This window comes from Chiloscyllium plagiosum, unplaced genomic scaffold (genome assembly GCF_037043375.1).
Source record: "Chiloscyllium plagiosum isolate Xiang-an unplaced genomic scaffold, Cpla_swu_hap1 HiC_scaffold_23, whole genome shotgun sequence".
Lineage (NCBI taxonomy): Eukaryota > Metazoa > Chordata > Chondrichthyes > Orectolobiformes > Hemiscylliidae > Chiloscyllium > Chiloscyllium plagiosum.
In genome coordinates this window covers 20,846,173-20,871,905 of record NW_028270161.1, presented here as the reverse complement: position 1 = coordinate 20,871,905, position 25,733 = coordinate 20,846,173, and the positions used below count along the sequence as shown (strand labels likewise).

General features: G+C 38.6%; 1 protein-coding gene across 3 annotated transcripts; it reads right to left on the bottom strand.

The window, feature by feature from the left end:
- LOC122561790 (calumenin-like) lies at window positions 1–25,733 on the bottom strand. 3 transcript variants are annotated; one of them, XM_043713953.2, is made up of 7 exons: window positions 25,664–25,733; window positions 18,825–19,061; window positions 14,035–14,228; window positions 8,441–8,607; window positions 7,082–7,142; window positions 4,967–5,166; window positions 1–4,359 (listed from the first exon to the last, which is right to left on the bottom strand). In XM_043713953.2, exons 2-7 carry the CDS (start codon window positions 19,043–19,045, stop codon window positions 4,255–4,257), a joined length of 948 nt encoding a protein of 315 aa, XP_043569888.1. In that variant the 5' UTR covers window positions 19,046–19,061; window positions 25,664–25,733; the 3' UTR covers window positions 1–4,254. The 3 variants fall into 3 exon arrangements, with proteins under 3 accessions (XP_043569888.1, XP_043569887.1, XP_043569886.1); XM_043713952.2 differs by lacking the exon at window positions 14,035–14,228 and adding an exon at window positions 14,302–14,495 and having other exon boundaries at window positions 25,564–25,702; XM_043713951.2 differs by having other exon boundaries at window positions 25,564–25,702.

Sequence of the window (25,733 nt, the reverse complement as noted above, 5' to 3'; positions counted from 1 at the left end):
TTGTTATTTAAAAAAAAACACTTTATTGAGGATTAGGATTCAATTCAAAGCAGACACAGGCAAACATTTTACATGAAGAAAATGTGCTCGTGTAGACATATCAAAAACGTGCAATTTACTGATACTTCAAGTACAGTGTGAGTAACAGCTCAGACCCGCCCTCTAGCCTTAGACAGCAAATCCAGACGTTTAAATGGATTTGCAAAAAAATACACAGACATGTGCTGAATATGCACTGCAACTGATTTTTCTACAATATCCCACCCGCCCAGTCATGATAAACATAGTTCACTTTACAAAGCATACATCTACTCCTCTCACCCAGCACCTGATGCAGTCTGATTAGTTTAAGCAGCAGATTTGCACCTCCATCTCAAACTAAGATTATCTATTGATTCATTCTCCTGTATTTTCTCTCCTTACAAACTGCTGGTATTTCCTGGGATAGATTTTGACAGGCAATAGTTACACACCAACACATTTCTAACATATGATTCCTGATGAAGGGCTTACGCCAGAAACATCGATTCTCCTGCTCTCAGATGCTGCTTGACCTGCTTTCAAGCACCACACTCAACTCTAATCTCCAACATCTGCAGTCCTCACTTTCCCCTAGTACATTTCTAACATAACTAAAGTCATAAATGGGTGATAAGTGTTGAGCATCAATTGAACTCTGGAGGCATCACACTTCAGCCCAAATGAGACCATTACATGATATTTCAAATTGCTGTCATACAATGGATGGAACTTCATTTTGATCTCTTCTTTCAAAAGAAGACAAATCTTTCTCAAAGCACTGATATTCTAAGTCTATCGAGGTGTGTAACAATTAAATTAGATTTAATCAATATTTAAAAAGGTTTGACAAAATCTAAATGAAGGGCTGAAAATGTGTTGCTGGAAAAGCGCAGGTCAGGCAGCATCCAAGGAGCAGGAGAACCGACGTTTTGGGCAAGAGTCCTTCAGGAATGAGGAAAGTGTGCCCAGCAAGCTAAGATAAAAGGTAGGCAAGAGGGACTTGGGGGAGGGGCGTTGGAAATGCGATAGGTGGAAGGAGGTTAAGGTGAGGGTGATAGGCTGGAGTGGGGGCGGAGAGGTCAGGAAGAAGATTGCAGGTTAGGAAGGTGGTGCTGAGTTCGAGGGTTGGGACTGAGACAAGGTTGGGGAGGGGAAATGAGGAAACTGGAGAAATCGGAGTTCATCCCTTGTGGTTGGAGGGTTCCTAAATCTAAATCTAAATGAAACCTATTAACTTCACCTCCAACAAGAAAACAATTGAATCCACTTGTGAATTTGCATGGCAGGGTAGTTGGCCAAGTCACAGAGACTTCTGAGGGTGGGAGGAGGAGGTTTTAGTCACTTACCAAGATAGTGGGGCTACTGGTGTAAAAGCAGAACGATGAAATTACAAATCTACTCTACTGAAGTTAATTATTACAACTCAGGTATCCTTTTGAAGTCCTCAATTAGACTCCAAATCGAAGTCGCTCAGAATTATGTTAGTCTAGCATATAACTCACTCACGTACTTTAATACACAAACCCCTTGATTAGATTCTTGTCTGTAAATATGTTGTTGCCCAGTTATATCCTGTTTCAAAGAATATTCTTTGAAGAACTGTAAAGCAAAGCAAGTTTTGAAAAAAAAATCAAATATTTACTGAGGGGGAAAAAAAAAATCAGCTGTCTGGTTAGAAACAGGACCTGGGGAAGAATCAAAACTGCTGTATTACAGCACAAGGGAGGATGGACTTGTACAAACAACTTCAAATCTCATGTCAATCACCCAAGGAGATGACATCCAATCTGATTGTCATTATTACAAAAGATTTCAGAGTCTGGCTGCTCTCCTAATTATTCATTGAGCTCAATGTGAAGTGAAATGCAATTGACAATTAGATGCCACAATGATCAACTCTTCAAGTGTCCAAATAGATTTAGATTAGAAGTCAATATTTACCATCAGTTGACAGGGCAGGAAAAAAAGTTGTATGGCTGTTGAACATGAATCTGATTTGTCCCAACAGCTTAAATGAAATTAGGAGACTATCCAGTGCTGTGTTGGGCACTTAACTGGAGGTCATGGGTTATCCCTCAATCAGCATCAGTTTTGGTGTTTCATTTCCAAATAATCAAGGTTAGATCATTACATTGGAGGAGGATTTGGGCACAGAACATAATGCAGCACAGCATACGCTTCAAAAAATTGCTCATGCTTATAGATGGAACAAAAAGCAAAGCAAGGAAAGAAATTATGCATCTTAAACTTAATAGCTTAGAAAGACAGATTAATATTTTGGATGCAAATGTTACTGACAATAGATCTCATTGTATACAAAAGGCAGCGAGCTTACTTTTGAATGCTGCTAAGTCAAGGAAGGAATCCCATAATTCATTAAATAGTGTATGAATACTGTTCAGAGCAGTTCGACAAATTGAAGTGGAAGAAGTCAGTCAGACTATGGCTATTCCAAGCATTGAGTGTGGTTTTCAACACCATAGATACTTAGAACTTTAACCACATGTCTCTGCAGCTGCAGGCTAACCATACCACTGTGTTAAAAGTCAAATTCACAGCTGTTAAACACTGTGCAGTAGTTTTGATGCATATTTCCTTCCTTTGTCCCCACAAACTATGAATACGAATGGAAGAATTTACAACATTTGTGTCTCAACGCTAAACAGCACTACACCACGCGCTTTAGAACGTTAATTTAGTCAAATGCAAAAAATGCAAATCATAACCGCAACTATACGAAAACTTAGTCAAAAACAGTCAATATTAGTCAACTTTTGATTTCCTGCTCAAATGGGAAAGGTCATTCACTTGAAACATTAATTCTGTCACTTTCCACATAAATGTTGTCTGGTCTGTTGGTTATTTCCAAATTTACTCTTCTCAGCCAAGGAAATGGACTACAAGAATACATTCCTCATGTACACATAAATGCATTAGTAATAAGAAAAATCAACTACACGTCTCATTATATGTACAAATATAACACTGAATTGACTTAGTGACTGAATGCAGGCTTCTTTTTAAAATAGTATGTAACTTCCATGAATGTTTATATTAAAACTCTCCAAATATATATTTCTCCTCAAAACACAAGATGGTAAATATAGGATTAAAAAAATGACCAAAGTTAGAGCAACATTTCATGTTAACCTTCACAGAGATAGAATTCTAACAAAGGATGCCCAGTTAGTTTAATGATCAGCAGAATGCCACACCTACCCTCATCACAGTGAGGAGATTAACCTGCCTTTAACTGATTGCCAGTTGGGTTAAAAAAAACAAAATATACTGCTGCTTATTTCTAAATACTGTTACATTTTAACCTACAGATGGCAGCTGAGACCAGTGAAAGGCTGAGAGAGATAGGGAACACAAAAAAAGTACATAACAGCTATTAATGCATATTAACATGATCAATACTACATACATTTATTATGCTTTCCAGGAGGGAGCGTAACTGATTCTTGACTGGGAAGAGACTGTATTATATAAAAGGAATGTGTCTTTATCAATGATTCTTGGATATCAGATCTCCTGGACAGGGAATTACATAGTGGTTCAAGGGGCCAAGGATGTTTAGTCATGGTGCTGCAGCCATAGATCAACTTCTCTTCTCCAATTTCATGTGAATAGCATAATTCAATTCTTTTTCACTTTGTGGCAGTATATTACAGTATAGTAGAATGCTGTAGAACACAAATGCAACAGATGACCAAGGTAATTTATTGAGGGTGTATCTGGCTCTCAGTATTTGTCCACACATATGTTTGAATTCCAAAATGGCAATTGTACAAACAAACCCCTCTTAAGACAGGTAACAAATGACCTGACCAAAAAAATGCTTCCATAATCTAAGCATTTCTTGAACTTCATGCATAAGCAACTTTTTTGAACTGTTGTTATAAACCAGGCCATGGAGCTTCCTGGAAGTTAAATGGATGCTGCATGGGATAACAGAAATCCAATCAAAAGAAGAAAAAAAAATATAAAAATAAATGTAGTTAGGAATCTACACATACATGGGAAATATATACCAGTAATTACACATCACTCTCTAGGCACAAGATGGCTGCTTCTTTACAACCACCAACCCTCCTTCTCTGCTTCTGAATAGAACACAGTTAACAACCTGAGAACAGAACACCGAGTTAAAACAGCAAATTGTAAAAAATAAATTATCCCTTCTTTATGGAATGGATTCTTGTTCGTTCTCCACAGTAGTTATCAACACACTCAGAACTCATCATGTCTTACTAAGGCCTCTCCAAAGTCTGTGGCCTGGCTTCCCACAAACAAGTCATACTTTTTGACTATTTCTTCTTTGGTGAGTTTTCCATCCTGGAACAAATTTGGAGGCAAACAGTTATAAAAGGTTGGCACATACAGCAGAAAGGCTTTTAAAAAACAAGGACAGGCCATTAGATCAATAATTTTACTTTTTGGATAGATCAAGCAAATTCATCATATCAAGAATTCAATCACTCTTCCTTAGAAATGCTTTTCATTGACTTCTGAATTTACTGAATTCATCCCTGCCCTATGCCTTTCCCTCAACTTACTTCACAATAATTTCCCTTTAAGTGGAACCATGTTTGTTCAACATCTATTCCAACTCTTGAGTACTTTCTAAATGTTTAAAACTAGTCTCAACTTTAATTTGAGTGGCAAGAACATTACCCTAATGAATTGTGCCAATTCCCTTGCTAATTTTAAGAAAAACACCATAGTTTATCCACACCTGTCAAAAATTTCCTTCCCAATTTATCCCATACAGTTTTATTATTGGTCAGCTCCAGTAAAGAGAATGCAGGGAGGTCTAGAGCTTAGATGCTAGGCAGCCGAAGGCTCAGGCATTTATGAAACACTGATGAAACTTTCACTCACAGGACTAAATGTTTAATACAATCAAGGACAAAAACTTGAATGAGCAATGTGAACAGCTCACCTTGTTTTCATCAGATTCATAGACAAGATGTCGGGCTTCTGCCTCAGCATGATCATAGTCAGCTGGCAGGATCCAGTCTTTGGTTTCATCCTTGTCCATTTTGCCATCTTTGTTGCGATCTCTGAACTCCGTGAATTGCTCACGCTCTGTTTTTACCCACTCTGGCTCATGGCCATCACTGTCTGCAGTGTACATATCACCTGAAAACATTGAGGGATGGTCAGACACATTGAAAACTTTCCCTTTGTCTTTCTGTGCTCCTAACCCTAGTTAGCAAAACAACTTGTGCTTAAAATGCACAAATGTGATTAAACAAAGTAGCAAACTTTAATTTGCTCCAAAAGTTCTGGCACCAAGGGCTCTGCCTCCTAATAGTTCTGTCTGTCAAGGATGACTTACTGCAGTTAAAAACAAACTCAGCAGAAAGAACATAGTAATTACTCCATCATCCGCAAACCCTCCCCTCCCCCAAACATCCCTATGTTAGCACGTGATAAAGTAAAAGGTCAAGACACCAACTCAATATTATAATCCACATCATTTAATCTTGACTGGATAACGTAGATGGAATTTCCACAGCCCCACTATTCTAGACCAGTGCTTCAGTAGCAGGCTATATCCAAAATTAATTGGTAAGTCCATAGAAATGTAATCAGTTAAATTACAAATCAATCACTCTCTGAAGTCCTAGTCAACGTTACTCTATCAGCATCACAAAAATGCATCTCATTGCTGGACATGGTAACTTGCAAAGGACAAATTAGGTGGTGCAATTCCAATAATGCAATAAAGATGCATTTAAAAAGTACTAATCAGATGTAAGCCATTTTAGGATTTTCTATTGTGAAAGATGCTTATATACACACACACACAAAAGTTTTCACCTTAAGTATTTGCCCCAAAACATCACCTGGCTTAGCATATGCCCCCTCATTTCACTCCTTCGATCCCATATTTCACCCACCCCTTTCAGTGGAATTTTTCTCAGTGCAGCTTGTATTCTGTTCAAAATCAAGATAGTCAGTCAGGTATCCAACGTACCAGCCACATGAATGGTGTTATCCCTTTTCAACATTCTTGATCTGTGCTTTTTGTTTCGTCCAATTGGCTAGTTAAACTTTTATCACCACTATTATCACCATTCTACCTAACCATTGTCTAATCACTATACTTCAGTATTGCACACAGTCTACTCTGCAAATCCTTTGGGCTTTAGTTGAAGTGTGTTCCTTTACTTGTCAGAAAGGTGCTCTCTTGTTAGCGACCAAACAAATCAGGGTTCAACTTCCAAAACTTGTCCACAACTATTTTTCAGCCTGCGTTTTGTTAAGCACAAGAACATTAATTCATAGATTACACACTAATTAAAATCTGGCAACTCCAAAACCAATTATTCAATTCTTGCCTGTAACATTTTAGATTCCTTCCTCTTTCCCCAGTAGTCATGTGTAGCCCAATGTGTCCATCCTCACTGATCCATATATTCCACCAAAAGTACTTAGATATGCAGAGTAACATCCTGTGTACGTAGTTTCACCAACACGTTTGCTGATTTCCCAATGAGCCTCAATTTATTTCAACTCCTGTGCATATTTTTATACTCACCAATCCCTATACACACCCCAACACTTGGAATACCAAAATCCTCCAGTATCTTTTTTAGATTAGATTAGATTACAGTGTGGAAACAGGCCCTTCGGCCCAACAAGTCCACACCGACCCGCCGAAGCGAAACCCACCCCTACCCCTACATTTACCCCTTACCTAACACTACAGGCAATTTAGTATGGCCAATTCACCTGACCCTGCACATCTTTGGATGGTGGGAGGAAACCGGAGCACCCGGAGGAAACCCATGCAGACACGGGGAGAACGTGCAAACTCCACACAGTCAGTCGCCTGAGGCGGGAATTGAACCCGGGTCTCTGGCGCTGTGAGGCAGCAGTGCTAACCACTGTGCCACCGTGCCGCCCACTTATCTCTCACTTGTTGTGAAAGTGTGCTGCAGCAGTAAAATGCATCGCTCATGTTCCTGCTCGCAATTGATCAGATTGAACTTTAAGCTCCAGTTTTTAAATCTCTGATCCCCTACTCTTCCAATTCCAATTTACTTACCAATATACTCCTCCAAATCAATAAAGCCATCTCCATTCTTATCAATGTCTTCCATGGTTTCCTGCCAGAAAAAGAAAGACAGCTTTTGTCCACTTCTGAATATAAAAACTTAGAACAGTAGAAGTTAGAGTTTTGCGTGCTTTTCAGACAATAAACCCTACTTTAAAAGAGACCTAATGTAACTTTCCATAATGGCAAGCCTTCTACACTTGGCAAAGCCTAAAGGTCCCGAGAATCAAAATTGTTAATGGAATCATTGACCTTTTTCTGGTCATGCAATTATACAAAAATTGTAGAGTTATGATTTGTAAACTAGGTGAGTACATATCATCAAAATTAGGGGAAGAGCCAGAAAAAAATGCCAAAAGTAATAAAAAGTCTCTAGTACACTAGTTGTAAAAAGAGATACAGACTCATTTGTAAGGAAGTGAACACAGTTCAGGTTTAACTGTGCAGAGTGGCAAGCGTCCACAAACATCCTATGACAGTGAAGGTGGAAAGAATAATCTTGAAAGTCCAGCAAAAACTGGATCTTGTTAATTCGTTGGCAACCAATGCAGTTGTTGTCAAGATCACTTGCGTAAACTTTGTTTCTTTTGGATTCAATTAAATGGGTCACAAAGGTCTTTTCTGGGTTGTGCATGCCTCATACTGAAAATGTGTTGCTGGAAAAGCGCAGCAGGTCAGGCAGCATCCAAGGAGCAGGAGAATCAACGTTTCGGGCATGAGCCCTTCTTCAGGAATCATGCCTCATACTACCATGTTACTCAGTGCTAACCATTTACATAATTCCAAGAAGCCACAGTAGTGTTCATTCTTTAAATCCTCCATCTCATCCCTCATCAAATATTATTTACTTCTTCTGCATCTTGACATATTATGTACTGATTTCTCAATTACTTAGAGATACTGAGATGTCATGATAACAGAATTATAATGAAGTAGAGTAGAAGCTTGAGCACAAACAGATACCAGTGTATATCAGTTGGGCTCAATGGTTTGCATCTACTCCATACTCGATTCCTGAAGAAGGGCTTATGCCCGAAACGTCGATTCTCCTGTTCCCTGGATGCTGCCTGACCTGCTGCGCTTTTCCAGCAACACATTTCCAGCTCTACTCCATACTCTGCCACTTGAAATAGAGTTGGGAGGTCGGCTTTTATGGTACAGTGGTAGCGTCCCTGCCTTTGACCCAGAAGGCTTGGGGGTCACGTTTCACCTGTTCCAGAGTTGTGTCATCACATCTCAATAGGTTGATCAGAAAACATAAAAACAACAGACCAATATTGACCATAATGGGCTTTGCATGTAAATATTAAATAGTGTTGGGTGAAAACAAGGCATCTTCACAATACTGACCAGCACAACAATGTCTTTCATATGATCATATTCCTCTGGATGCAGGAAGGCAGTGAACTCCTCTTTTGTAGCAAACAGGTCACCATTCTGGTCAGCCTTTTTGAACCTGCGTTCATCTCTTATCATCATCTGTTTATAGTTGTAGCCATCGTCAGCATCCACGTCATCTTGGAGATCAAAGGGTGTAGAAAGAAAGAAGGGAAAGAACAATTCCAAGATTAGTAAACAGGTTGAAAACAGAGGCACGTGAACATTTGATCAATTCTGGAAAGAATGTTAGACCCCAGATAAACGTTCTGGCAGGTAAGTGACAGTGACTGAATGCTAAAGCAAAAGGTTTGTTTATACGTCAGTCTTCAAAGTACTTCACTCTTGCCTTGGATGCTACAGGAATCTCTGCTAAAATAAAATTCTGCATTTTCTCAAAATTACCCTGTAAAGAAAGGAGAGAAAACCTGATTATTCAATCAGGTCTACAGTAGTTACCACAATTCTATGGTAGCAACCTGGTAAAACTAAACATCAACTCATTCCTAGTGAGTTTTCTTTCCATGTTTTCTTGTGAAGATGTAGTTTGAAAACATAGTCAACAGAAAAAAGTTTGGTTTTGTTTTGGATCCATGTCAAAGTAGTGAAAAGCAGGTTAGATCAATAAAACAAAAAAGAATTGCAGATGCTGGAAATCGGATACAAAAACCAGAAATTGCTGAAGAAACTTAGGTCTGGCAGCATCGGTGGGAAGAAAGCAGACTTAATGCTTCAGGTCCAGTGACCTTTGTTCTGAATGTTAACTTTGCTTTCTCTCCATAGATGCTGCCACTTCTGCTGAGTTTCTCTGGTAATTTCTATTTTTGTATCAGGTCAGATCAACCGATCAAGGAAAAGTGTGTAACAGGAAGCCAATGGAAATATCTCAGTTCCATTCACCAAGGTGAACACTTAGATATCTACCAACACTAGAATTGACAGGATGCCAGTTTGTTGTGAAAGAGATCACATAACATGAAGGGATCAATTTATACTTTTCAGTGTTGAATATTCAATACCCTTTATAATGCAACAATAGACACTTAGAGGTTGACGTATCACAAGCGACACAGTGTTAAAACAAATTCTTTTTCATTTGCTTCAAATCAGAGACTGATTTCCTGCATCCCACCTATAAATCTTTTTGTATATCACTGATATTTTCAATTTTAGGAAACATTATACTGAACACAAAGACTGGCAAATACAGCATTTTAAATTATACAGTGCATAGTTAAATCTCTGGCAGGGTTTGGTAATCAATCATGCAATCAAAACCAAAACTCAAGACTTTAAATGAGTTTCACCAACTCTATTCACCAGTCATGAACACGCAGAGCTTATTCTAATACTGATTAGAACACTCAGCTGCACAAACTTTGACATTTGCTGCTCATGGCCAGCTTAATGTGCCATAGTCTAATTACAGAGAATGGACTGTGGAATGGTAGGCCGAACCTACGACGAATGGCTGAGAATCCTGGGATTGTTTCATTAGAGTTGTAAGGTTGAGGGGTGATCTAATAGAAACTTACAAGATAATGCATGCCTTAGAAAGGATGGAAGCTGGGAAATTGTTTCCATTAGACAAGGAGACTAGCACCCATGGGCACAGCCTTAGAATTAGAGGGGGTCAATTTAGAACGGAAATGAGAAACATTTCTTCAGCCAGAGTGGTGGGCCTTTGGAATTCATTGTCACAGAGCACAGTGGAGGCCGGGACATTAAGTGCTTTCAAGGCAGAGACTGATAAATTCTTGATCTCACAAAGAATTAAGGGTCACGGGAAGAGTGCGGGTAAGTGGAGTTGAAATCCCTTCAGCCATGATTAAATGGCAGAGCGTACTCGATGGGCCAAATGGCCTTACTTTTATTCATGTCTTATGGTTTTATAAAGTCCAAAACTAACCCAATGAATTTCCTTACTACATGTATTGTTAAGCTGTCTATTTGTTACAAATGAAGACTTTGAAAATAAGTCATTTATTCAGAAGACTTTCTCATCCTTCTAAAACCCCATGCACCAAATGTTGTTATAACTAACCAAGGCAATTATTCAAGCCAGTTGAAGTGCTGAGATTGATGAGAAACTATGCTTTACAGCATTTGGATAAAACACTACATTCAGCAAAGATGAATTTTCTCTTTGCACAAATCATGTTGCGAGACCCAAAAAAAGTCACATGTTTTGTCATTTATTCAGGAGAAATAAGTTTTACTGGCGTGCTCAGCATTTATTACCCATCCTATATTTTGCGGAGCTGAGTAGCCTTCATGAACTACTGCAGACTATTTCATGTCGACACACCTACAAAGTTGCCAGAGAGGGAGTTCCAGGATTTTGACTCAGTCGCAATGAAGGAATAATGATCTTGTTCCAGTCAGGAAAGGGAGTGATTGGATATGAACTTGCAGGTGGTGTTGTTCCCACAGATCTGCTGCCCCTGTCTTTCTAGATGGTTTGGAAGGTTCTGTCTAATTCTGGTGAATTTCTGCAGTAGAGAGAGTACATACTGCCGCTACTGTGCGCTGATGTTGGACAGAGTGAAGTTTGTGGATGTGGCATCCTACTTTTGCAGCTGGAATATTTACATGGCCCATCCAAGTCAATTTCTGGTCAATGGTAACCCCTAAGATAATGGTTGTAAACTACTAAGCAATAATAACGCTACTGAATCTCAAATGATGATGGTTAGATGCTCTTGTGTCAGATAGTCATTGCCTGACAGTAGTGTAAGGCAAATGTTACTTGCCATTTATCAGCCCAAGCTTGAGAGTTGTCCAGGTCTTGCTGCATTTGGACATAGACTGCAAAAGTATTTGAGTAATCATGCACAATGCTCAGGACCAATCAACAGCAAAGATCCCTATTTCACATTTTATGATGGAGACCAGGTCAGTATTATGGAGTCAAAGATGGTTGGGCATAGAGCATTATCCTGAGGACCTGCAGCTGTGATGACTGGCCTCCAACATCCACAAAGGCTCTCTTATGCAATAAATGACTAAACATACCAAGAAAAACACTAAAGGAAATCTATAACTCTGACTCCAAATCAAAGCGTAAGGAGTTAAAGCAGGAAGGTATGGTCGAATTAAAAGATCAGCTACAATCTTATTAAACCAACCTACTCTTACTGCAACTTGTGTTTATAAAATGAATAAAGTTCCCTCTACTTTGTCCAACCGTTACATGTCATTTATAGTTGTATCATTTTGCATTTTGAGTTAGGGGCTTTACATACCATGTGTCTGCTTTCAACAAGAGCTTGAATAAAGCTATTCACAATGATTAAGTTGAACCTAGAGACAAACAAAAATAGACTTCCACCCCAGAGTGCCTTATTTAGCTTCAGGTCTTCATGTGTACAGTACAAATAGAATATTCAAGAACTTGCCGAATATACTGATGTGGAGACACACCCTGAAAGAAAAGGGTATGGATCATTCTAGTGAGTGCAACTGTGACAATTCAAGAAGGAAATTACCTGGAGAAAGATACAACCATTCTATCTCACAAAATTAGAGCATTGCTACCAGATAAAATGTGAGAAATGTGGAACTTGCTCCTCCAAAAGCTTGTGAATGCAGCTGAGTTAACTGAATTTCAAGATTTGAGATACAGATGGACTGGCCATCATTAGAGAAGACTTGGAGAAAAAAATGTGCAAGCATCAGACTAATGATGGGAAAACAGTGTGAGCAAGGAGGATACTGAGACAGTCAGCATACCTGAAAGAGGTAAAGAGAGAAGTACTCTGTTCTTCAAAAATAGCACGACAGAGAGCAAAGTCAGCAACTTCTTAAACAATACAAGAGAACAGGGCCATGCTTTCATGAAAGGAACAGTGGACCTGTCCGAGAAGGACAGCAGCAGCGAGAGATAAAAACTGACAGCACAGAGACCATTTAACCTATCAGCTGTTGAGTGAGGTCACAGGAAAACATGTATGTGAACGGTGAGAATTTCTTCCAGGTATCACGACTGGCCAATTGCTTTAAATCATGGATCATTACTACAACTGAAGAGTACCAGCAGGAAATTCACTTTTTAAATAGTTAACATCTAATTAATTAAATAGAATAGAAATGGCTGAGTAGGTGATGTGTTGCAGCCGTAGTTATGTGGGGGCTGCTGGTTGCCAATGTGATCCACAGTGACCACATCTGCAGCATGAGTTGCAGGAACTTCAACTCAGAGTTGAGAAGCTGGTATCTCAACTGCAGACACTAGGAGAGATCAGCAAGAGGGCAGCGACACCTGGAAAATTTCAAGAGACAAGCACAGCCTTAAATTAAAAAGAGTAAAATTTAATGAATATTTTCAGGTTGTACAGATGGAAATATAGTGGAGTACCACAAGGATCAGTCCTTGAACCTCAATTATTTACTACCTAAGTTATGTCTTGGAGGAGGGGGCAGAGTGTAATGTATTCAAATTTGCTGATGCCACAAAAATAGGTTAGGAGGCAAGTTGTGATGAGAACGCAAGGAAGCTGCGAGGGGTTGTGGATAGGTTGAGTGACTGGGAAGAAACTTGGCAGATGGAGTTTAACTTGGGAAGTGTGAAGTCATGCATTTTGATAGGAAGAATTAAAACGCAGATTGGAATTTCTCTCCATTTAAATAACAAAAACGTACAGAGTAGAGGGATCTTGGTGTTCTTGTCCATCATATGGGCGGCATGGTGGCTCAGTGGTTAGAAGTGCTGCCTCACAGCACCAGGGTCCCAGGTTCGATTACAGCCTTTGGCGACTGTGTGTGGAATTTGCACATTCTCTCCATGTCTGCATGGGTTTCCTCCCACAGTCCAAAGATGTGCAGGTCAGGTGAATTAGCCATGCTAAATTGCCCATTGTGTTAGGTGCATTAGTCAGAGGGAAATGGGTCTGGGTAGGTTACTCTTCAGAGGGTCGGTGTAGACTTGTTGGTCCGAAGGTTTGTTTCCACACTGTAGGGAATCTAATCTGAGTGTTAGCATACAAGTGCGCCAAGCAAGATAAATGAAATTTTGTCCCTTAAATTTTAGACAGTTTGAGTTTAAAAATGGGAAAGTCTTGTTACACCTGGGAAAAGGGGGTGGTCAGGCTGAACCTGCAGAACTACAATTTTGAACACATATTTAAGAAAGAACGTATTAACATTGGAGGCTGTTCAAAAGAGATTCACTCTTTTGATTCAAAAGAGATTCAAAAGGATGAAGTGGTTAACAGATCAGTATACCTAAACAGATTAAATCTTTATTCATTAAACTTTAGATGAAAGAAAGATGACCTTATTAAAACATACAAAATACAAGGCAAATATTGAGAAGTTGAATGGCTTACTCCTGCTCCTATTTATGTTCTTATAAATGCAATGTACTGATGGATGTGAACTTTTATTGCTAAATTACAAAGTAACAATATAACTTGAAGTCTCTAGAAGTATCAGAAATCATCTTGAATCATTTTTACAAATCATAGCAGGGTAGTTCAGCACCAAAGTTCCTCCTCCTTGTTTACTGCCACTAACTGCTTTCCCTTTAGTATTACATGCAGCTCAATGTCTCGCCTGCTGCTCCTTACCCAGGTAGTAGCCGTATGTTACGTTTCTGTATTCCTCCCAGGAGACAAGCCCATCCTGGTTACTGTCGAAATCTGGCCACTGGCGCCCAACATTCTCGAAGATGTATCTCTTCTGAGCCCGCTTTATCCAAGCCTTCAGCTCTGCCTCCGTCACAAATCCGTCCTTATCCTCATCTATTTTATCTACTATCATTCTACAAAAAGACAAAAAACGTGTAGATGGCAGGGTCAGACTCTGGACCTTAAAGAATCGTCATAAAAACCTACCCAACAGGGACCCATAGGTCGCATTTTTGTACTCTTCCCAGGACACGAGGCCATCGTTGTCTAGATCATGACCCTTCCACTGACGTTCGACATCCTCGTAAATCCAACGCTTTTGTGCAAGTTTAATCCATTTCTTAAGTTCCTCCTCTGTAACAAACCCATCCTTGTCTCCATCGATTTTATCTACAATTTTTCTGTTGGGAGAGTCAGAAAACCCGGGAAAGGTTAGGAAAGGCGCTTGGAGAAGTTGACTGATAGGTACTTATGTTCAATGTAGAGAATGATTCTGCAGAGCTATATTGAAATGGACTTCTATGGGGTGCACTCTCCATTAACTTTGATCTTACAGCCACCTTAAAATTAATTACAACAGGTGATTTGTATGTAAAAGTCAAAACTTCAGCTGTGGATTTAAGAGAATAGATGAATTCAAACTCCCCAGCACAGACAGACAGATAAATTGCAATGCCCCCGCTTATATTTCACCATGTGGAATCATCAATTGTAAAACCAGGAACTAACTAGAATTATCCTGGCTTTTCTGATTGAGAAACTACCATGAATCCTAAAGGGCCAATTTGAAAAAAAATTCATTTAATCTAGTCTTTCGTCTGTAGAATCAGAGCTCAAATCCAACTCAATTACTATAATGAAATAAATCTGTTCAATTTATTTGTGACCTTCAACCATATATCTGGTGATCCCAAAGGTTCCTAATCTATAACTCAAAAGTCACAATAGCCGCACTGCGAAGTATCGAAGAGTTGCCAGAGTACAGCTTTAAAACTTTGTAAGCACTGATCTGGACTGAGACAACTTGGCACCACGAAGTATATATTTTGCACATTGCAGTCTCTTACTTTTTTAGTACCATGCTGAGCTTTAAAAGTATTTAGGAGAGGTGAGCAAAGACACAAAGTATATTTACAGCAAACTGTTTTAACTGGCACCTTATCAACCAGCACTCCCAATAAACTGACAAAAATTATATCTCAAATACAGAAGTAGTTTTATTTTGTATTATCACAGTCTCCCCAATGTCTGAGTAGTCAGTTGAGAGAGTGAGAGTGAGAAGGCTCTCTACCAATAAGTTAAGGCAAAGTTGCATTATTATTTAAGTGATTTATACTATAAATAAATTAAGAGTGACGTGTGTATCCCCTGCATTAGGTTTCTATTACTGTGTGTTTTTACATTAATTATGTGGACCTTTGATCTACCGGAATATTTGATCAACTAATACACTCCTAATCCCATAGGTGCCAGTTAATAAAAAGGTTTGCTGCAGTACCGAGTTTTCTGACGTGGAGAAGGGAAATAAAAAGGACTGAGTGTAGGAATAAAGTTTCCCACCACTGACTGTTGATGGGGATGAGGATGGGGATGGGACAACCATTAAAAAAAAAGGTTGTTACTGAATAGTGACATCCAGTTCTAGATTCTCCCTGAAAAGGAAACATGCTCTTCACCTCTGCCCTATCAACTCCCTCAGCATTTTGTATGCTTCAATCAAGTCACCATTTTTCTAAAGCCCAGCGGGTACAAGCCTAGCCTGTCTAACCTTGTCTCAAGATAATCCACCCTTTCCAGGTATTAGTCTGATAAGCCTTCTTTGAACTGCTTCCATTTATGTTCCTTCTTGGGCAGCACAGTGGCTCAGTGATTAGCACTGCTGCCTCACAGCACCAGGGTCCTGGGTTCGATTCCCACTTGTCTGTATGGAGTTTGTACATTCTCCCTGTGTCTGCATGGGTTTCCTCCCACAATCCAAAGATGTGCAGGTCAAGTGATTTGGCCATGCTAAATTGCCCATAGTGTTAGGTGCATTAGTCAGGGGTAAATATAGGGTAGGGAAATGGGTTTGGGCAGGTCCCCCCTTCAGAGGGGCGGTGTGGACTTGTTGGGCTGAAGAGCCTGTTTCCACATTGTAGAGAATCGAATCTAATCTTAAATAAGAAAACCAATACTGCACATTACTCTGGATGAAATTTTGCCAGTCCAGTGCATTACTAAACCATAAATATTCCTACTTTAGTATTCAACCCTCTTGCAATAAATTTGCTGTAGCGATACTAAACATTGTGATTCATGAACTAGGAAAGCCAGACCTCTGTGCACCTCACAGTCTGCAATCTCTTACTATTTAGTCAACATGTTTTAATTTCTCCTGCCAAAATGAACAATTTTGCATATTCCCATGATACTTCATTTGCCAGATCTTTGCCCACTTACTTAAGAAGCCTATAAAAAAGGTATATAGATACGTTATGTCCACTTCATAATTTCCTTTTCTATCTACGTGTCATCATAGTAAACAGTTTTAAGTCAATGCCCCACAAAAGATTAGAAAATCAGAAGGCTGTTTATGAACACAAGCATATGATAAAATGCTGACTCAACAAAAATGCATTTTCAGTTACAAGCTGCAGAACAAGGCTATTCTCTGTAAGGAAGTAAAATGAAAGCAAAACACTCAACACTGGTGAACAAAACCAGTGTTGAAGTAGTCCCTGTATTACAAGGGCCTTAAAAAGAAAGGAGAATTACTTACGGAATTAAATATGCACTTTCATTGCATATTCTTCATAGAGACTTCATTCCTTTCTTTCTCGAAGGTGACAATTCTTGCTTGGACATAGTTTCACACACCCAAAAAAAACCATTATGGGAAAATCCCAGCAGCCAGGAGGGATATAATACAATCATAACCACTATCGTCCACAATTGTGAAGGACGGAATAGACTCACCAATGACTTAGATAAATGACACGTTTCAGAAAACACAGTAGTATTATTACAATCAGCACAAAGAGGTAACTGACCAAGCTTCTCATGTTTCTGCAGAGGAAACTATCAACTGAACTATTGTAATCTTGATATGGAGGAGCCAGTATTGGACTGTGGTGGACAAAGTTAAAAATCACACAACACCAGTTTATAGTCCAAAAGGTTTATTTGGAAGTACTAGCTTTCGGAGCGCTGCTCCTTCATCAGGTGGTTGTGGAGCAGGAGCATAAGACACAGAATTTATAGCAAAAGATTACCATGATACAATGATACGTTGAACAGTCTTTCACCTTTTAGAATGGGTTGCAGGTTTCAGTTCATTAATATGTAAATCCTAGAACTTCTTTTAAGTCAGATTCTCGAGATACCTTTTGTTATAAAACCTTAAGGTGACATCTCAGCTCAGAGAATGCATTAAACGGTGTGAGGTTAGAATTTGTCTGTAACCCAATCTTGAGTCAGACTGGTTCTATTTCTAAAGTAGAATTTAGAAAACACATTTTTTGAGCAAAATAGAATGTATCTGCAAAACCCCATTGACTTGTGTGCGCGCATGTGAGATAGACAGACAAAGAAAGAGCGAAACGTGAGTGTGTTGGCATGAGTGAAAACTTGGTTAAGTGGGTGTGATGGAGTATAAGCCTGTTAGAGGGTGTGTGTGTGGATGAGAGCATGGGGGTGTATGTGTGCGTGTGTGAGAGACAGCGTGCGTGTGAGAGAGGGTCTGTGTAAGTGTGTGAATGTGTAAAGAGTGTGAGAGAGTGCACACACACACACACACAGTGAATATGTAAACACTCACGCAGACCCTGCCTTATACACATACTGTCACAGGCTTATACTCCATCACACCCACTTAACCAAGCTTTCATACATTCTATTTTGCTCAAAAGATGCACAATCTGCAGGCAGTCAATACATGTAGTATTTTCTAAATTCCACTTTAGAAATAGAACCAATCTAACTCAAGAATGGGATACATACAGACTCTAACCTCACACCTGTTAATGCATCGTCTTAGTTGAAATGTCACCTTAAGATTATAAAACCTTAAGTTATCTCAAGAATGTGACTTAAAAGAAGTTCTGGAATTTACATATTAATGAAATCAAAACCTGCAACCCATTCTAAAAGATGAAAGACTTAACAACAATCCAGGTTTGTTCAATATATCATTTCAGTTGCATGACACTAATCTTTTGCTATAAATTCTGCATCTTATTCTCCAAGATCACCTGATGAAAGAGCAGCCCTTTGAAAGCTAATGCTTCCAAATAAACCTGTTGGACTATAACCTGGTGTTGTTTGATTTTTAACTATTGTAATCTTGTTCTTATTTTAAAAGATAATATCAAAATTTATTTTGCTAGGTCAAAATGGCTTTAAATTCATAATCCCATTGCTATTAAGAGTGACTAATGGCCAAGGATTCCCATCTATTGTAGAAACAATATTAAAGGCTTGTTTCCTAATGAGGGAAGATGGATGCACAACACAATTAATATTGATACATTAAATTCTCACAGAGGAAACAGATATATTATGAAGTTTAGAATCCAACTCACATCAAGGAGTTTCCCATAAATCTAGAAGTAGCTATTCAAAATCAGAATATAGTCCCAAACTAAATAACAATCATTGTGTGCTCTTTAAAATATCTTTAAAAGTATGGTCAACAGTACAACTTTAATGTAAATCATTATTGGTTTAATATTTTCTGTCATGTTCTTACATACCCAAGCCTTTCTTTGCTTTCCTCAGGAGTGAGCTGATCAAATGTCTTTGCCTCCTCAGCCCCAAGGAAGGCATCGTGGTCATATTCAAAGTTCTCAGAATCATCATGCACCTTGTCACTCAGTTCTTTCTCATGGAAGGTACGATCCTTCTTTTCGGTTGGTTTGCTCAGGGCATAAACACCACACATGGTCAGGTACAGGATCAGCTTTGTTAAGCCCATCACGTCTATGGTCTTTCTGCAAAGGAAAGAAAGTATGTTAAACCTTCCCAAAACGTGTTCTAAGTTATTTTTAAGCACATACTGGGTTGAATGGAGAAAGGTGGATCAAGAAAATAAACAAACCTTTTCCTACATTCTAAAGAAAACAAAACAAATGTTAGCGTACTTGAGCACCTGAGAAAAAAAATAAGATCAGACCATTCAGAGCACTGATTAAAGCATTTAGAAAACCAATTAATTAAGTTTTGTTAAATTTCCTTATTTCTGCCAGAGGTGCTGGGTCCACTGCTTTTCGTCATTTATACAAAAGGACTTGGATGTGAATGTAGGAGGCATGGTAGTAAATTTGCAAATGATACCAAAATTTGAAGTGTAGTGGACAGCAAAGAAGATTATTTCAGAGTACAAGGGCCAAGGAGTGGCAGATGGATTGTAATTTAGATAAACATGAGGTGCTGCATTTTGGAAAGGCAAATCAGGGCAAGACTTATTTACTTTATGATAAGGTCCTGGGGAGTGTTGCTGAACAAAGAGACCTTCAAGTGCAGGTTCATAGTTCCTTGAAAGTAGAGTCACAGGTAGAGAGGATAGTGAAGGCAGCGTTTGGTATACTTGCTTTTATTGGTCAGTGCATCGAGTACAGGGAGTTGGGAGGTCATGTTGCGGCTATACAGGACATAGGTTAGGCCACTATTGGAATACTGCATGCAATTCTGGTCCCCTCACTATAGGAATGATGTTGTGAAACTTGAAAGGGTTCAGAAAAGAGTTACAAGGATATTGCCAAGATTGGATGGTTTGAGCGACAGAGAGAGGCTGAATAGACTGGGGCTATTTTCCCTCATCGGAGGCAGAGGGGTGACCATATAAAGGTTTATAAAATCATGATGGGCATGGATAGGGTAAATAGACAAGGTCTTTTCCCTGGCATGGGGGAGTGCAAAACCAGAGGGCATAAGTTTAGGGTGCGAGAGGAAGATTTAAAAGGGACCTAAAGGGCAATGTCTTTTTATGTAGAGGGTGGTGTGTGTATGGAATGAGTTACCAGAGGAAGTGGTGGAGGCTGGTACAATTACAACATTTAAAAGGCATCTGGATGGGATATATGAATAAGAAGGGTTTACAGGGATATGCACCAAATGCTGGCAAATGGGACTACATTTATTTAGGATATCTGGTCAGTGTGGACGAGTTGGACCAAAGGATCTGTTTCAGTGCTGTATAACTATAACTCGATAACTTCTCAACTATCACTCATTTGGTGGTAAGATAGCCTCAACAAACCATACCTATGCCAGGGATCATGTAGTTGATGTATTAGGTGATACACAAAATGGCTGTGTGGAGCTAGTTAAAATACATTGCATCTTTTTTCTTTGACCATTGACAAAATGTTCTTGCAATTTTGTTACACCTATTAAAAGAATTCCTGTTCCCAAATGCCATATAGGAACTAACCCTTTTTAGAGAGCAGGCATGTAGATGATTTAAGCATTGCCAGAAATCAGGGACTTGGATTATTGTCATAGTCAGGAACTGGTTTCAACTGCAATGTTTGCCAATTGTTAGCGATTTTATGTTGGTCATTTGGGTGATGTGCTGCAAGAAATTTGGCATCAATGGAACAGCATTCTGCAGGAGAAAGCAGGTTCAGGAGTTGGAAAATTGTCAGGTGGGAAAACTCATAGCATTGAAACTGTCATCAGTTAAGTTGACACTTCAGTGTGATACCAAAGTAGTGCTACAATATTGGAGTATATCATTCTTTCAAATTACTAAGAGACTTCACCCAATGAGATGGATGGAAAAGAGAAGGTACTTGAAAAAAGGAGCTCGCATGTCCTCTAGGTATCCTAGCCAACATTTATTCTTCCACCAACAACAAAAACAGATCACCGATTAAAGTGTTCTTGCTATAAATTCCATTTTATACAGTCACACAATAGTATTCAATAAATAATGTACCTTATTAGGAGCTATTCTACAAGAGGACGGTTTTTGCTCTCTCTCAACTTTAAAAGATACAGGAAAATTAATATGCAAAACCATGGATAAAAGCCTAAAAGTAACTAACTTGATTTGTAAAAACAATTGACCAATAAAATCAAAGTCCAATTTCTGAACTCTAGTATAAAATGTTCAAAAAAAAAAAGCAGCTAATGCCTTACCAAATATTGCTAAGAATTCACTCGGATTCAGTAGTGAACAAATGTTCTACATTAATGCTAAACACAAGCATAAAATGTCTATTAGCTAGGATAGAAGTCTTTTTGAACAATTAAATCTCAACTATTGCAGGTTACCAGATATGATCACTGCTTGGCATATGGGCAAGAATGGAATAGTGTAGGTTAGATGGGCTTCAGATTGGTTTCACAGGGCGGTGCAACATTGAGGGCCAAAGGGCCTGTACTGCGCTGTAATGTTCAATGTTCCTCTATACATAAAGCAATCTACTTTTGTTCATCTTTTTCTTCTGCACTTCCCGCCTAAACCCAATGCTAAAAAAAATTTCCTAACAGTATCAACGTATGCCTGTCCTGCAATAAACTATTTCTTAAGTTTGCATCATACGAATTTCATGAACTGCTGCCAATTCAGTACAACTTTTGTATAGGTTGCTTCATTTTTCAGACTTTTAACTGCACTCCACTGATCTCACAATGAGGTTCTTTAATACACTGACCTATTCCATCTCTTCTCTAGAAAGATATAAACCTAAAATTCTTAACACTGTGCTCCAATTCTTTTTGATATCTTGATCAATCTCTATTGTATCAAACATGGAAAATTAACCTCACAATTGTCAAACATACCTCACAACTGTATAATTAATAAATGGATGCAATTTTACACATTGCTCCCCTACAAAACTTTAGTATTGCCAATTACTTTGAATAAAACTCAATACCATGATAGTGACTTAGTAGTATTGTGCTGGTTTTTGTAATCCAGAAACCCAAGATTCTGAGGAAATGGGTTCAAATCCCATTTAAGTTAATTTAACAGAATTGAATGTTTATCAGTTTCATGCTTGCCATTCCTCTCATCAGTTGTTATAAATTGGCTTAATAATCTCATTTACAGAAAGAAATTTCCTATTCTTACTCTAATTGGCCTATACAGAACTCCACACCCACAGCATTGACCTAACTGCTCTCTGGGAAAAGACATCACATGCAAGCCACTCAGCTGTACCAAACAATTCAAGAAAAATTGTAATGGTTCAGGGGAGCAATTAGCAATGAACAAGAAATGTTGGCCTAACCAGTGACCCAGACATCCTTAAATATTAAATAATTTGAAAAATTAGCAAAGTGGCAAGGGTAGAATATCATGTGTTCAAATTCTTGGTGCATCTTATACTTGGGAAAGAATGCGCTTACAGTTCCGTGTGCTCCTTTAGCCCAAAACATCACAATATAAAATTCCTGACTAATAGAACAGCAAAGTTTTTCTTCCACAAGTTTGTGCTAAAACTTCATAAACAGTGTCATTCGATGATGATAATTCCTCATGCCTTTATTAGCCTTACAATCGATTTATAGAGTCATAGAAATGTACAGCACAGAAACAGACCCTTTGGTCCAACTCGTCGATGTCAGCTATCCTAACCTAATGTAATCCCATCTGCCAGTACTTGGCCCATATCCCTCCAAACCCTTCCTATTCATATACCCATCCAGATGCCTTTTAAAATGTTGTAGTTGCACCAGCCTCCACCACTTCCTATGACAGCTTATTCCACACACGCACCACCTTCTGCGTGAAAAAGTTGCCCCCTCAGTCTCTTTTACATTTTTCCCCCCTCACCCTAAACCTATGCTCTCTAATTTTGGAGTCCCCCACCCCAGGGAAAAGACCTTGCCTATTTATCATATCCATGCCCCTCAGGATTTTCTAAATCTCTATAAGGTCATCCCTGAGGCTCTGAATAGCCCCAGTCTATTCAGCCTCTCCCCTATACCTCAACTTCTGCAACCCTGGCAATAAGCTTGTAAATCTTTTGACAAGTTATTATTTTAAAATTGCTCCCATGTCATACAGTTCACAACATGCAGCTTTGAAACCACATTGCTACATGTACTTCACACTAAACCTCAAAATGTTCACCATTGTGTTTCACTGGAAAATTGATGTTATTCTGCTGAGGTTAGATCTTTGAAATGGTGCCTCACTATTGGTGACATCACCTTTTCTGTTTTGTAATGAATGTTGGTCACCGTTCCTCCATTACAATGCTTATTATGTTTCAAAAGCTATTTCTTCATTCATTTCAGGAAGCTTTGAGGTAGCGAAGAGCACGACATAAAGTATTTCTTTAATTACAAATTCCACTAATAAAGATTACAAGTGGACTTCATGATCTTTTGCAACTCAAAATCAAAGTTTAGTGACAAACCAAGGAAAGAAAGTATTGAATTTTTCCACATTTTTAGGCATTACAGACAATTACAAATTTTCAAACTGTATTTGCCCCTGAATGATATATTTACATGATTACAACTGTGTGTTAATAGACCAAGTTAAAAAAAAAGTCAGCAGCCATCAAGTACTTTATTCTCAAATAGCCATAATCTCATGCTGTTTGCAAACATGGAATGGCAGCAGTAATAGGTATTTACCCCTCGAGACTGCACTGCTATTTGTCTTGGGGATGGATGATCTTTGATCTCAACATCATTTTCTCATATTACCTCCCATATCCCTAATATTTAGAAATCTATCAATCTCCCTTTGAGTACACTCAATTACTGAGTATCTACCCCTCTCAATAGAGGATTCCAATTTTTCAACCACCTTCTGAATGGAGAAATTGCTCCTCATCCCCCTGCTTCTCAGCATTCCTTGTCCTCTCCTGTCCCCAAAGATTCCTGTCCCCAAAGCCAGGGGAATATCCTTCTTGCATCTAAGTACTACACACTTCTGGAGTAGGTGGGACTTGAACCCAGGCCTCTTGGCCCAGAGGGGAGGAAAATATGACTGTATCACAAGAGTTCCCTTTGTTGCATCCACCCTATGCAAATTGTGTATAATTCAATAAGATATCTCATTCTTTGAAACTCTAGAGTATGTAGGTCTCCTCAGCCTCTCCATATTTATCCAAACAGTATTTCAAATCGGGGAGGGACATCATACAAGCACACAGTGTAAACTGCTAACAAGAAATTATACTTGCATGATGAAATTTCAGGTATGCTCAGTAAAGTCATTTCTTTCTCCTTCCCTCAAGCATTTCTACCTCCTCGGGCACTAAATTTCTCACTCCAAATGGTAACTCGCTGTGGAATTAGTTGCCATGGTTGTGTATAGGTGTATCAGCAATAGGCATTACATCCCCATGCTATTTGACTCGATGAGAGAACCTGGCTGACACACGGCACAGTAATAACAGTTGATTGCTATAAGAAAACTGAAGCGGTGCCTCAGATCTCAACATCTTAGAAGGAGGTGACACCTGAGTTCGAAGATTAACAGTTATCAATTGTGAGGCAAATCTGTTTTAGAACTCATTATAGAACTAATTGGTGCAATGTTGGAAAACTGAAGTAGTCTTTTGGAAGCTACTGAATAGAACTAGTTTGAGGATGCTGAGCCAATTACCACACCCTAACAGAGGTAAGGCAATTGAATACAGGATCAAAACTTGGAAATTAAAATTTGGTGTCCTTGTCCAAGATAAAGTGAGGATAGGTAGATGCTTAAATAAGTTAATTGATAGCTATAGCATTCAAAAAGTAATAATCTAGGGAATAACTCATTATTGCTACCAACTTTGAAAAAAAACAAATCCACCCACAATATCATCTATAATTAGCTTGGTGGGAACTCAAAAAATAAATGAACTTAAGTAAAATAAAGACAAGTGAACAAAATATTAAACTTAAGCAACATCCAGCCTCTCAGATGGAGATAGAAGATTTAAGATTATTATTCAAAGAACAGAAGGGATCCCAGTGTTCTAACCAATATCTAAACTTTAATCACCACAACAAATTATCAGATCATTGCTGTCTTAGAAACCTGTCTTAGACACCAATAACACAAGATGTAAATCTTTAACACCATAAAGTTATTAAAATTAATATATTTATTCAGGTCTGAAAATACATGAAAAATTTCTTTAGGGCTGAAGATCATCCTTTATTATCTAGTTTAAAAGTTAGAACAAAAGCCATAATAAAATCTAATCACTCTTGCTAAGGGTCTATTCAAATTGTTTGTGATCCATCCTCAAAACCTTTTAAAAAAAAATCAAAACTGGAGGAATGTAATTGCAAGTACAAAGGTCAATCCACAAACATTTCCAAAAGGCAGGCTTTGCCCAATGATCTTCATGGTTAAATGAATTGGGTAACTGTTCAACGTTACAACACAACGATCAGTTTAACAGTTTTAATAAAATTATCATAAATGGAAATTAAAATCAAATAATGAAATACAACAACGAAAAAAAAAGCTACATTATTTTTGTAACTATTAAGTTGAAAATGTACCTATTAAAAGGGAATGCTTACCACTTTGTTAGTTAGGTTCACAATTATCTTGCAGTTAATTAAATAGCTAATTAGTACATTAATTCCCACCAGTAACTACAACCAAACTAATTATAATTACCAAATTTCTGACCCCTTCTTCGGCTTTCTATCCACTCTAAAGGGGTCTACCGGAAACTGCCCACCCCTGC